General features: G+C 37.5%; 1 protein-coding gene across 2 annotated transcripts; it reads right to left on the reverse strand.

The window, feature by feature from the left end:
• Positions 1–1,114: 1,114 nt before the first annotated feature.
• LOC306844386 (cerebral cavernous malformations protein 2 homolog) lies at positions 1,115–10,972 on the reverse strand. Of its 2 annotated transcripts, none has more exons than XM_079376477.1 (10): positions 10,655–10,972; positions 6,516–6,692; positions 5,637–5,720; positions 5,371–5,554; positions 5,112–5,242; positions 4,772–4,907; positions 4,502–4,556; positions 4,274–4,415; positions 4,002–4,140; positions 1,115–2,057 (listed from the first exon to the last, which is right to left on the reverse strand). In XM_079376477.1, exons 1-10 carry the CDS (start codon positions 10,682–10,684, stop codon positions 1,771–1,773), a joined length of 1,365 nt encoding a protein of 454 aa, XP_079232603.1. In that variant the 5' UTR covers positions 10,685–10,972; the 3' UTR covers positions 1,115–1,770. The 2 variants fall into 2 exon arrangements, with proteins under 2 accessions (XP_079232603.1, XP_079232604.1); XM_079376478.1 differs by lacking the exon at positions 10,655–10,972 and adding an exon at positions 7,359–7,434 and having other exon boundaries at positions 1,368–2,057.
• Positions 10,973–14,256: the final 3,284 nt, after the last annotated feature.

Raw genomic sequence — 14,256 nt, forward strand, 5'->3', positions numbered from 1 at the left:
ATTTTAATTTATTTCCTTAGTGTTTCTCTAGTGACCCAAACATGTATTTTGTGTTGAACAGGTTGTTTTTGGAAGTCGGTGCTTAAAATAAAGCTGCTCTTAAGTTTCATTCATGACTGAAGGGTTGTTAATTTAATTTAGGCTATCGGCTAACAGACCTGTTTTAATGCTGCCTTCACGTGCTTTCGGAAATGTCCTATTTCCCACTTATGAAGTCGTGATTACGAGATTGTCGTATTCAAGTGCTTTGATGTCGGAAAGAATACAATGTAGCACCCTCATTGTTTGACAATCATATAAACATTCACTGCGCTATACATGTTTGCTGACAATTCTGGAATTTTGGTCAAATACGTGCTTATTTCACTGGTTATAAAACATACATTATCGTTAATAGCTAACCTATAAATACACTACTTTAGCGACAAGACAAAGGGATGTAGTTGTTGTGAGAACCGCATTGACAGCAGCAATGGTTGTCCCCTCCACCATGTTTAAATTTTATGACCCGCCCAACTCGGAAACTTTGGTATTAAAATTATTTCTAGTAGTAAATATGACTTAAGAGGCCATTCATGTCCAATTTCCAATTAGGAAACTCGTATTTACCATAATTCCGATAGCACGTGAAGCCAGCGTAAAATAAATTTTTAAAACATTTTCAATTAGGAGTAGCCTAAGCTAATCGCCTAATCTTTTATTATCCTCATGCACGCGTAAGTTATGCAGTGATGCGCTATGAAATTATTGCGGAGTAAATTGATTGTAATATTAATTTAATAATAAAAGTAACTTAATAATAGCCAGAATGTAACAGGCCTACATTAATTGGAAATGCCAAATACTCTTAATAATAATAATAATAATAATAATAATAATAATAATAATAATAATATTTCAATATTTATCTCAATCGAGATATATAAACTTCCAATTAAATTCTCAGAATGAGTTATTCAACTCTTTGCTCAAAATTCTGATCTTTTCCAATTTTGAGTTTTATCTCAAAATTCTGACCTTTCACACATTTCTCAAGTCTTAAATTTCAAGACAATCTCAATTGCAAGACATAAACTTGCAATTCTAAAAAAAATCTGAATTGCGAGAAACAACTGAGATATATTTTTGTTTTATATATAGTTTTGAATTTTCACAATTCTGACAATAGCAACTTCTGTAAAAGTCTAAACTGGGATAAAAAGTCATATTTACCTTTTTTTTTATTAAATTAATTGTGATCTTTTACCTCACAATTCTGACTTTTCTCTCAATTGAGTAATACATTTATAATTGTAAGTTAACATCTTACGCTTATATCTCGCAATTCAGAGATTTTGTCAGAACTGTGAAGAAAAAGTCAGAATTGTATAATAAAAGGTAGCATATCCCTTTTTATTCTGTGGTGGAAATAAGCTTTCATACAGATCAGTGTGAAAGTGCAACATCTACCAGCAACAAGGTTTCTCATTAGTGGTAGCAGATACTGCCAATAAACATCCCAGAAGAACACAACTGCTGTCCACAGCAATACATGATCCTTCTATCACAGGTCTTGAAAATCACAATTGTCAAATAAAAAAAAATCCGGTTGTGTTAACATGGCACAACATATAAAAATAAGGATGATGGCCAGGAAGTGGTATCCATACAGTATCCGAACTCCAGCATAGTCAGATTTGATGGACAGCAATATGGACCGATGGCCCATGTGATTATCTCAAGTGGTCATTGGATAAAGCACACTGCAAGTCACTGACCCAGTGTGTGACATCAAGACGACACGCCGTCCTGGTCCATACTGCTTCCTAACGCTTCAATGTCATTGCTTATGTCTGAAATCATGCGGTCCCATTCATCGCCCTCAGAGGTGGCCGTTCCTTCATCCGATCCTCCCGCAGCACAATTTCCATTAGTGGTGGAGTCTGACGCAGAGCTTGTCGTACGTTTGTAACGTCCAAAGCTGTCCGTTATGATGCCGCGGCCGTCCTTCACGCCGATAGTTTCCAAAAAGTTCTCAAAGTGCTGGCTGTCCTTCTCAGGAATGAAAGGCCGCAGTCCTGGAGTGGAGAAAGCAGAACTGAATTCAGTAAATGAAGAAATTCTCCAACACAGGTCGATAAGAACAAATGTGAAATCTGATGTACTACTTAAAGATTCTGCAAGCAGCTGTTTATTTTTTGGGGGATGTTGTAGGTCTCTGACGACAACAACAGTCTGACCATAATTTGTGACACAAATTTCAGCACAAATCGTTTGTCTCACAGGTTTAAAGGGGTCATATGATGCGTTTTCATGTTTTCCTTTCTCTTTGGAGTGTTACAAGCTGTTTGTGCATAGATACGATTCCTGAAGTTGCAAAGACTAACGTCTCAAAACCAAAGAGATATTCTTTATAAAAGTTAAGACTGCCATGCCCCCCTAAAACAGCTCGTTCAAACACGTCCCCACACGATGTGGGGAGATTTTCATAACACTGCCCAAACGTATTCGCAATGAAAGAAGGCGGAACTATTATTCTCGCTGTAGTATTGTTGTTGCCGCTGGAGCCATGTCTTGGAGATGCCGTTTCGTTGTGAAAGCGAAACTACTTTGTTTGGGCTTTCAAAAGAGGACACAACTAGAAATCAGTGGTTCATTTGCATTTACAACACTGTTCCAGAACAGTTCAACCCAAATATTAGAGTGTGTGCAGCACATTTTACAGAGGACTGTTTCCTGAACCTGGGAGAGTAGCCTACAATGGCAGCTGTGCACAAAGGCTGTTTCTATAAAGTGGGGCAATTCCAACTTTGCAAGGACAGTCTGGCGCTTCTGACTCACAGCCTGCAAGTACATTTCTGCCACTGACGATTCAAACATGCAGACATGGTAATGTTTACGCGGCACGTTGCATCGTGCCACATAAATATTACCATGTCTGCATTTGTGATCGGAGACAGTAAAAAGTAAAAAGACTGTATAAAGTCATTATAATCAGTAATTATGTCCCCACTGGATGCAATAAATGCCTCGTTTGTAATGGGTTTTATTGTTTTTGTGTGGTCATGCCGTGAAACGCCATCACAATACGATAAGGGGCGTAACATTTCCGTCACACGCTTGAGGTATTCAGCCAATCACAACGCACTGGATAGCTGGCCAATCAGAGCACACCTCGCTTTTTAGAACGATGAGCTTTGTAAAAATCGGCACGTTTCAGAAAGGCCGGGCTTAGAGGAGCACAATAATGTACAGTATGTGGAAAATAATGTGTTTTTTTTTTTTACTTTAAACCACAAACACATTGCATTACACCAAATACACAAAATAATGTTCTTTTTAGCAACATCATATGACCTCTTTAACAAAGAGGCTGTTATTGAAGGGTGGAGTTAGCAGCAACAAAACTGGACATGGCAGCAAACTCTCAAACTGCTGGTAGTTACTCAACTCCTATGTAAATTACACATTTACATATCACAAGTCTTAAAGATGCAGAAGCAAAATATATATATATATATATATATATATATATATTTTATTTCAATTAATGAAAATAATTCATAGTTTTAGTTAATAACAACTCTGCATACGTTAAGTGAAGTGACATTCAGCCAAGTATGGTGACCCATACTCGGAATTCGTGCTCTGCATTTAACCCATCCATCGTGCACACACACAGCAGTGAACACACACACCGTGAACACACACCCGGAGCAGTGGGCAGCCATTTTATGCTGCAGCGCCCGGGGAGCAGTTGGGGGTTCGGTGCCTTGCTCAAGGGCACCTCAGTCGTGGTATTGAGGGTGGAGAGAGCGCTGGACATTCACTCCCCCCACCCACAATTCCTGCCAGCCGGAGACTCGAACCCGCAACCTTCGGATTACAAGTCCAACTCTCTAACCATTAGGCCACGACTTCCCCTAATGTTAAAGTACTGCGTATAAAGTCAGTGAGCAACGAGTAGTCCATAAAAAACAGCTATGTTTCAAACTAATTTAACAGCCCAACATGTAACTAACCCAGGAGGAGGAACTTCCTGCTGTCTCCGTAAAGCTGACGCAGGTTGATGCAGAACTCATGGATGGAGGCTCCATTCCTGTACTCACGTAACAATGTGGCAAACTGCTGTATCTCTTGAGACGACAGCTTTGTCCTCAACTATAGCAGAGAATGACAGGAAAACAGAAATGCATGATGGGATCATTTATCATGCAAAAACTAATTACAGACTCTAACAGCAGACATTCAAATGTATTTTTATGCACTGCACTCTACACACACAAACACTCACTGTGGTCATGTAGTCTTGTAGCAGTTCAGTAGCTGTTGTGCTTAGTTCACTCTCACTGGCTGTTATGGTTTGTGGCGAGGCCGGGGTGGAGGAGGGGGAGGGGCTAGAGGAGTGTCCTGCCTCTAGAGAACTTTGGAAAGTACTGAGATTGGACAAACACACAATGATTGCTCAATTCAAGAGATAAAATGGCACATTACTGCAGAGGACAGTTGAAGCGATACTCACAATGTGCTCGCCTCTGCCTCAAACACTTCTTTGGCATCTTTGCTCGAGGAGTCCTCTTTTATTGGAAAAATAAGGAAAGTATTTAGAAATGTTTAATTTTGCTACAAGGTCAGTGTGATATGAACAGACTAAGCTTAAGGAAACATAAATACGGTTCCAAAAAACCACCCCAGATGAAAAAGTGATGTGAAACTGACTGTGGTCTGTGGTTTTGGGCAAGCACAAATTTACTGGGAAAATCCCAAAATGATGAAGCTTTTGCCTACTCACCACTGCAGATCGAGAGATGCCTGATGGGGGTTGTGGCTCCATCAAAGATGGCCCTATCCAGGAAGTCAATGGTGGACTCTGTGTAGACGATCTGGAAGACTTGACTGAGTAGAAGACAGAGCTCCTCTGCTGCAGCCTGCAAAACCAGAGCTCACGATAATCAAACCAGTGCTGCTTTTATTAACATCAAAAGTACATTGCACAATAGCAGTAGTTTTTGCATTAAATGACTTACACAAAAACTTAATTCTGTATGGTTTGTCAGGACAATAAAATGCAAAATATTCCACTTTATTTGAACATAGACCAAATATGATCCTTTTAAATGACCAAAGCCAACCTTGTTGTCGACGGCTAGCACAAGCAGGCAGCAGACCTCCACAAGCACAGCCCCACTCTCTGAAAGAGAGCTCAGAGTGGGAGATTTTGACATATCTGTACTATGACATGGAGAACCACCAGGCTCCTGAGCTGCAAACGCAAATCACACCCCATGGTAAGAAAACCCAAAATTATTTTCACACATTATCCTATAAAAAATGTCCATTACTGTGTTCTGTTTAGCTTTTCGTGTAATGCTCATTCACATTACTGCGTACCTGTTTTTAGCACCACGAGGTGGAGTGAGTCGTCTCTGATGTAGGACACAGCTGCGATGTCATGAATGGGTACGCGGAGAATGATGTCTTCTCCGTCGCGCCACACTAGCTTCACATTGTATGCCGACAAACTGACAACAGCATCCTGCTCTGATGTCAGCTGCCCTGCCAACTGATGAGACTTCTGCAAAACACATTAGAGAAGCAATGTGGGAATTTATCTTCATATTGCAAAATAAGGCAATGCCATTGACTGTTACTCTTACCCTGGCATTGTCAATAAGCTGCAGAACTTCTGTGCGGCTGGAGGGATTCAGATATCCAGGAACTGAGGTCAGCTGTCCCAGATACTACAATAGTAATAACAACAATAATGATTAGGAGCCTTTCTAGCAAACAATATCGCTTTACAGAGCACGATAAACAGGAAAATTATGAAAAACTATTATTTATATAAAAAAATGGAAAATAACAGAGATACAGGGATACACTACACAGTTATTTTATTTTATTTATTTTTTGTCTAAGGAGTTAGGAGCAGCAGTATTAAATAACCGGTCACCCATGGAATTCCCTAACTAACTAGCTAGAAATCACAGGAGTTGATATAAATGTTGGTATCATCAGCATAACAGAACCTTAGTGCCTCATTATCTGTCGAAATAGAGGCATAAACTGCAAAAAGAAGCGGACCAATATCGAACCCTGGGGGATGCCATAGTTTGATTAGGTAAAGGTTTTGTAAAAATAACAACTTGCTGCGAGATGGGATCCTGTTAAGAGCTTGTGGCAAACACAAATGCAGAGCTTTAATCCAAAAGAAGAATATTACAGTAAATGAGGGTTGAGTCTTTTACACACTCAGAAGTTCAACTGGACGCACTGCCTTTGATTGCAACAGCAAAAGATTTGGGAAGGGTTTTCTCCCTGATAAAACAATAAACACCTATTCAATTTCATATGATAACTATGCATGACTATTTGGTTAGCATTTATTTGCATTTCCTAAGTTTTAGTTTTTCCTAGTCTGCATTCCAACCAGTACAGTTTGTCCTTTCTACCTTTGCTAAGAGTTTTTTTTCCCCTAAACAAAATGGTAAAACGAGCACATAATACAATAGCACAGATTTGAAGGCGAGTAATACCTTAACTTCCTTCTCAATGTAGTCATTGAGCAGAATGTCTGGGTCGATACGGTGGTCCGGGAGAGAGAGGGAGAAGGTGTGGAGGGCCCTGCGCTCAGTGGACTTCTCCAGAGCCTTCTTATCTCTCCCCTTCTCTCCTTTCAGAAACACCCGCTTGAACGGAGACACAATACCTGGCTGAAGAAAGAAAGAGGAAATCACATCACGACCAGAGGAAGTAAAAAAACACAAGAGCTTTTTTCAGTTTGACCATAATTTTATGAGTTTGGTCAGTGGCAAGAAAATGATTCTTGCTGATACACTTCACACTGACAACATCTCTGAATTCTGTGTTCTGGACTGATGGAGCAACTATTACAACAACAATCCCAAGCCTGTAAATACATCAGCCTCCATTGAAGTGCAGGTTATTCTGAATCAAGTTTAGCAATATGAAGTTTATTTTAAAACATTCAACATAAATCAGCAAAATATATGCATTAACATGTTGTCCTTACCCTTCAAATGTACTACTGGCTTAAAACAACAACACAATCAACTAGTCTCAGCACTACATTGGCGTGAGGGCTTTTATGAAACCCTATACCTTTGCGAAACATAATGAGATCGACATTCATGGAAAAAGGCGGCTACTTACTCTGTGATAAATCTAACCACTAATGTCAGCTTGCTATCCAAAAGAAAAGTCTCTAAGCTCTAGGAAGTAGTTAAGGCTGAAACCTGGAGGCAGACTGAATGTTTAGGCATGTTTAACGTTGTATTTCAAAGTTTGTGGATTAGTAATGGTGAACAGCATACTAAAATTACATTTAAGAAGAGAAGCAAGAGTTCAGCGAGCCCTACCTCTGTCTCCATGATCAGTCACTTCGACAGCACAATGGAAACTGGTGGTGCACGACAGCTGTCCTATGCAACTGTCGACCACTGTTGCACGCTGCTCTCAAAACAGGTTGCATGTGGCTTGTGACAAATGAGGGCTAACTCCCTCAAAGCAGCAAGAGAAACCACACCCTACGACACACACGTGTCCTCACACACAAACACTCATGTTCTGCCTTAAGCTATAGTTCATGCAATCAGGAAGAACAGAAACCACCATTTCCTGTGATGAAACACCCAAACAAAGTGTAAAAAGGTTATAGAAATTGCTGTCCTTCTATAAGATGATCTCCAATAATGCCATTCTGTTTAAATAACCGCTTTGAGGAAACAGGACTTCAGGTGTGTTACACTAGTAGGTGCAAAATACTGGGCTAGGTAGGAAGTAATTAATAAAGAGGAACTACTAAAAATAATTATACCATTTAGAGAACACCACCACAAACAGTCTAGAAGTCTATTTCAGTTAAGGAGTTGAAGATCAGCCCAATCTCTCATTATAATACATTTAGTACAATTATAATGCACAACTATATGACTCTTGACAATAAAAATACAATTTAAGAATATTAATACATTAATATTGTACTATAAGCATTTTAATATTGGCCTGGTTTAAAATGCAAATTTTATACAATATTTAACAGAGAGCCCCTGCTCCATTTTATATCCACCAAGGAGTCTTTGTCCTCAACAAGGTATATAAAGTATTCAAAAACATCCCATGGAGCCTAGTATATCAAAACTAATTCATAACATTAGATGTTTTCATGAGTGAGCAACGAATCTATGATATATTGTCTCAAACAAGCCTAATTCTTTCACATACTAAATTATTGAACAGTCAAGAAAGGAGACACTATAGGAACATCAACATTTCATGAGTCTCTGTCCTGTAATTTCAGAAAACAAGGTGTACAGGTGATCCTCACCTGGATTGAACAGACATACCCTTCAAAGGTTGCCAGTAAGATTTTTTTAAGAGAAATTATTACTTTTATTCACCAAGGACACATTAAATTGATCAAAGGTGACAGTAAAGGCATTTGAGTGATGGCATATCAAATCAACGAAATTTCAGAAACTCACATTTTTGATTGTCCATATTTTTCTGAAGAAAGGTAAACATGTACAGTGATGAAAGCCAAATTATTAAATGATGACAATATATATTTACTGAGTAATCCACTATTTTGTAAAGGAGGTTTTTCACCTGAGATTCAAAGCCAAATTTCAGGGAGTAAAAATGACTTTAAAAAGATGGCAGCTGCATCATTATGTTATTTTACACAGGGATTGGCTGGTTTATTAGTAAAATCTGTTGACTTCAGCCATCTTTGTTGCATTATATGGCAATGGTGATCATTCAAATATAGGGAAAAGGCAAGTTTTTTCTCCAAAGTTCACACGCCTGTAACTCAAGAAGCATTAAAGATATCTTAATGACCTTTTATATATTGGGTCTTAACAAACCCAACAAATTCCTTTTGGCATCTTCATTTTTAAGGTCCTATATGGTTCAGTCCAAGAGATACTGTCATTTCAATTTGGCTCCAGAAGTAAATTCTTAAATTGTACACATTTTTAGTGGTCAAAAACTGTTCAAAAAAACTATTTAAATTTAATCTGTGTGTGTGTGTATATATATGTTATGCTCAAAAAAACTGTTAAACTGTAATAATCATAATAATAGATTATATAAAAAGATTTTAAGTTTTATTTATTTCAGGTTTTACAAAAGCTGCTGTTTACATTACCAAGCAATCACAATAATAATAAAAAATAATTATTAATATAAAACAAATTTCACACTGATTTTGATAGTAAATGACTCAATGCCTCCACCCTGTGGCTACTTGGGGGAACTGATTCTCAATGCTAAATCAGACGTTCAAAACATTCATTAACACATTACTCATTAATAACGACTGAAAGCCCAACCTATGAAAGATTACACAACATCCTACAAAACTATGATAACTGATTTGCTTTGACTGAGGGAAAGAAAGCATCCGTTGCACAGTGGTGATTAAGACGCAAACACACTTCCTGTCTGAATCTTTGGAGAACCCAACCCTGCATTCTCCCCTGTGTATGAGGAGGAAAGTCTGAGCTCGGCATGGAAACACCTCCCCTACAAAAACACTGACCTGATAGCAAACGACACATCACAATAACCCTGTCTGTGATCCTGCCATTCCTCACATCAGATAATGCTGTTCCTGCAGGCCTATTAACTTAATCATCAAACAGATGAGTTATTCTCTACATAGACTCAATATAGGGACAGACAGGAGACTTCTAAGGTCTGATCATGTTATTTGAACAATTAGGCTAATGCTCAAAAATGTGGAAACCGCACTCACAAAACACAGATTTGTAGAGCCATTCCCACAATTTAGAAATCCCTGTTCACAGAGTAGCTAAAATGTAGATGTTATCATCATTAAAAATAATATTTTATCATTTATATTATATTTTAAATATATCCAAACAAATTTAGTTTAAAAATGATAAAAAATATATTTTGTTAATATTATATATAATATTTATATTATATAAAATATGCTATATATATGAACACACACACATACATATAGCAAAAGTTAGTTAATGTATCTCAAGATTCTTGAATCTGTATCTGGACAGTTTTTAAGAAATATTTTAGGTTCACAACTTCGAATTTAAAATGTATTAAGGCTGTGTTAGTTTGCAGTTTTGGCTCTTTATAGTGTATTTATATAATATTATATTTATTACAATGTAAAGTTCCTGAAGTTTAGGATCATATCTATTAGAAGAAAATCAGTGTATACATGTCTCTTAATTGGAGGACCATGCTGCGATACTATGTAGTGAATCTTTGAGTAGCTACTGATTGTATAGATTACAAAAAATGATAAACAGACAGTACAGATTAGAACATGAGTGAGATACTAAAATAACACAAAGAAACTCAGAAGAAAATGACAAGAGACAGTAAAAATCAGAGTGAAGTCACATACTGAGATTCTCAGGTTATTTGGGGTGATATGTCGCTAACAAAACCCCCAGCAATTCCCTAACGTTACTAATCCAGTCAGGTAACGACAAAACGCATAGAGACTCCTTTAAATAACACTAGTGATAAGAATAAATTGAGGGTGTTTTTATGAGAGCCAATACAGCTGTTTATCTGTGGTTAGGCCAACACTTTTCAGCTATTAACCAGTTTGTGGATCATGCGCGTAAACTCTCATAATATTACAGTGTTGACTTACCTTTTTGACTTTCTTTACGTCATCCTCCATCTCTATGTACAAATGCTCTTCATTTTAATTGTATTAGACGCAGTGATGTCCACGAGTTCAGAGCCATCTGTCCACGGACGCGCTTTACCGAGCTAAACTAAACTAAACACCGATCCAAATCACGTGTTCGTGGATCGGAAACAAACGACTAACCTTTGTAATCGTGATAAAAATAGTGATTTATTCAGAAGGGGACTGAGACCGATAAAATGTCCTAAAATAAAACAAAAACAGCAACAAACTTTTCAATCCTGCCGCCATTTTGGGCGTAGGACGTCTACCCACAGTGCTTTGCGAGACAAACAGAAAAATCATAAGCGCATATTAAACTACTAACTAAATGGTCTTATTCATAAACCCTGAAAATTAAAGATTTTAGATTTGAGATTTTTACTCTAACTTAATAGTAAGTTCTAGTACAGTGGCTCTTTAAAGAGGGGCCCACTAGGGGGCCTCAGCAAACTCCTAAAAAAGGCTACAAGAAGACTTAATATAATATAATAATATAATTAAAACACTTTACCTTAATTAAAATGCTATAAACATCTCAAAATGCTGATTTTGAACATATAGCCTACTTCTAATTTAAATATGTTCCTTCAACAACATTTGTCTTTATTTATGGATGTACTCTATTGATACTTCATCAGTTGTGACCACTAACAATAGTATCTATGTTTCTTTAGTGATCAGATCTCCTCCTCAGTCCTGAATGTGGTTACATGGTATATGAATAAGTTATGAATTCTGAATACGTGTTTTTTCACGGTAATTCGATTGAAGCAATTTGATGATAAAAATGAATTATAATAATGTAATATCTTTATTAAACAACAATTTGTTACTCTGGGAAATCTATCTCTATCATATCAGTATACATTCACATACACATCTGAACATATACATTAGTATATAGCCACTTTGATCGGTCATTGGGCAAATTCTGCATAAACATAAAGCATACAGTTTTGTATATATGTACTCACTTTCAAATACTATACTTATTTTTCCAGTCTTCAGTGATGAACAGTCTCATATATAGATCTACAGTAAGGCTCAACATATTCTTTTTTGTCAATATATTCCCTTTTTCACCTAAAAACCAAAGTTTACAAAATCAACCGTAGCACCATGTGTTGTCAGTATTAGTATATTTTCCCCAAAATAAGGTCTAATTACTAGACATCAGTTTTGTTCTCAAATAATGGCAATCAAACAAAACAATTTACTTTCATTTGTATTTGACAACATCAAATAAATCTTTTTTTTTTCTCAACATAAGTAATAAGTACAGCCACTTATGAAAAAAGAAATGTTACAGATAGTAGCAAATAATTTGCTTAACTTTGTGCCTTCTTTCTTTAACACCCCATGTGAGAAATACAATGACGATCTAACACAATCTGTTTTACAGGTAATTTACCCGTGTCCAACAGCATGGATAACAACTCTAAAATCAGCACCAATTCATCTGACAACCATAACCATTAATAAGATCATTTTCCAACAAAATATACAGCCAGATCTACAATAACAGAAGAAATACACATAGGTTTAGGACATAGAGATGACAGGAATATACAACACAGCAATCACCTTCTATATGTTTAGCGATCCCTTTTTACCAGTAGTACTTTTAGGCCTGTATAGATGAATGTCAAAATGATGCATTTTCATCTTTTTTTTTCTTTTCTCTTACGAGAAATCCTAGTGCAGATTCTAAAACCTAAACATATTTTTTAAAAACAAATATACAGAAAAATAAACAGAAATTCGGGTAAGAAGTAAAAAATAAACATATTTGCTGCACCAATGCTTCTTTGTACAGCTTGAAACATAATAAATGGCACCATATTTCAAAGAGAGATGTTTGGCTGTAAACTGTGTTGAGGTGCTTGTTCTTTGAGGAAAGTGTCCGTGAGCTTAAAGAGGCAGGTCTATCAGACCGTGGCCTTGCTTAGTGAGCCACAACAGGGATCCTGCGGTCCACATTTGTGGTAGCACCTTTAGATATATGTTGATAAGCACCAGGTCAAGAAACAAAAATGCACCGTTTTGTGGTTGTTTCGTCATCAGAACTTTAGGCTCTATATCAATTGCGGAACCACTGTACAGAACTGGATTTGATGAGCGTGTAGAGAACCCTGGAGCGATGGGTGGGACGTTGCATTGAAGAAAACATGCAAGTGTGTTGGAGGGGTCACCATAGGATGCATTTTGCGGGCATGCTAAGAATCCAAAGGATGTAGAAGCAGTCTGAAGATGGTTCAGCACTAGAGGCCTTTAAAAACGTGTCCAATGCCATCTCAGGTTTTAGTTAAAATATTTGACCCAGTGAGCACCATATTTACGTACCCCACTTCTTCTATTCTTATTGGTCTACACACATTTTTTCTTTTTTTTTTTCTTCTTTTTTTTGCAGGCATAAATCCATTTGGCTAGACATTTTTGTTCACAAGACAAACAACAGAGAGAAAAGATTAACTTGTTGGCACTACAGCTCATTCGTTTTGCAAGACAGAGGAAGGCATAGACAGAAGTACATTAACAATCATTAAATAAATTGCTAACTTCATCATAACTGTCATTTAGTACCCAAACAAACCAAATCTCATTCCTTTTTTGCACCCGGACATAAACGAAACCCTCGAGAATAGTCGAATGGAACCGGTCTGTGTATTTCGTTTTCAGGAAAAGTGTGGAACCCAACATTCAAGTAGATGTTAAGTATTGCCTTTAAGTTGTAATAAGCAGATCATTTCGTTTTGCAAAGATTTACCCGGAGAGCACTTCCTATGTGGGTATGGGACAAAGTTGACTGGCTTGTTACAGTACTGAGCGAAATATGAATGGAGATAGAGACACTGGCATTGTTGTTTGCTGCACTGGCTGCCATGGCTACACAGAAGCACCCAAAAAGACAAGGCACCACAAAGAATCAGATATTAGAGACTGGTCCCACTTACCCATCCCACCCTCCATGTCTACAAATGGCGGCATGACTTTAATATCAACTAATCCGATGTGTAACTTGTTTAACTAGTAAGGCAGTAATCTAAAACGAACCAATTCGGAATTGTATACATGCTGTACAGGTTTGGATTTGTTGCAAATCCCAACCCTACTTCTGATCAAACGTGGCGATGTTGGTCACTACACATGCTAGTGGAATAATAGAAGAAAATATCACAGTGTAGTTGAAAATATCACCTGGACTGTCTTACCTCAAGTGTGTTAGTAGTTACCGATTCTGTAATTGGACTACGAAAGTATCATGGGATGCCAGGCAGCCGAGTCACGCAACCGTAAAAACGAGTAGTTGTCGTACATGTCATAGCGTAACAGGGTTGGTGATATCCCAGCAAACAACAGTGCATCAATGTACCAAGCACCTACAGAAATGGAATATCGGTGACTTTTTAGGCACTGGAAGGGAACAGGGAACAGGAAACGGAACTGTTTCGTTTTGTAGCTTAAACTGAAAACCTGATATTGCAAGGGTTACGGAATATTGATGTTTTGGAATAAGAATTGCATGAAATCGCCTGCCCGTCCCCCGTTCCCTTTGGCCA

This window comes from Barbus barbus (genome assembly GCF_936440315.1).
Source record: "Barbus barbus genome assembly, chromosome: 24".
Classification (NCBI taxonomy): Eukaryota; Metazoa; Chordata; class Actinopteri; order Cypriniformes; family Cyprinidae; genus Barbus; species Barbus barbus.

Coding starts and splice junctions, on each gene's coding strand:
- LOC306844386 (XM_079376477.1), bottom strand. CDS start 10,684: ATGGAGGATGACGTAAAGAAAGTCAAAAAG. Junction 5,721..6,515: donor ACATTGAGAAGGAAGTTAAG/GTATTACTCGCC, acceptor TTACTATTGTAG/TATCTGGGACAGCTGACCTC. Junction 5,243..5,370: donor CCTCGTGGTGCTAAAAACAG/GTACGCAGTAAT, acceptor TTGCGTTTGCAG/CTCAGGAGCCTGGTGGTTCT.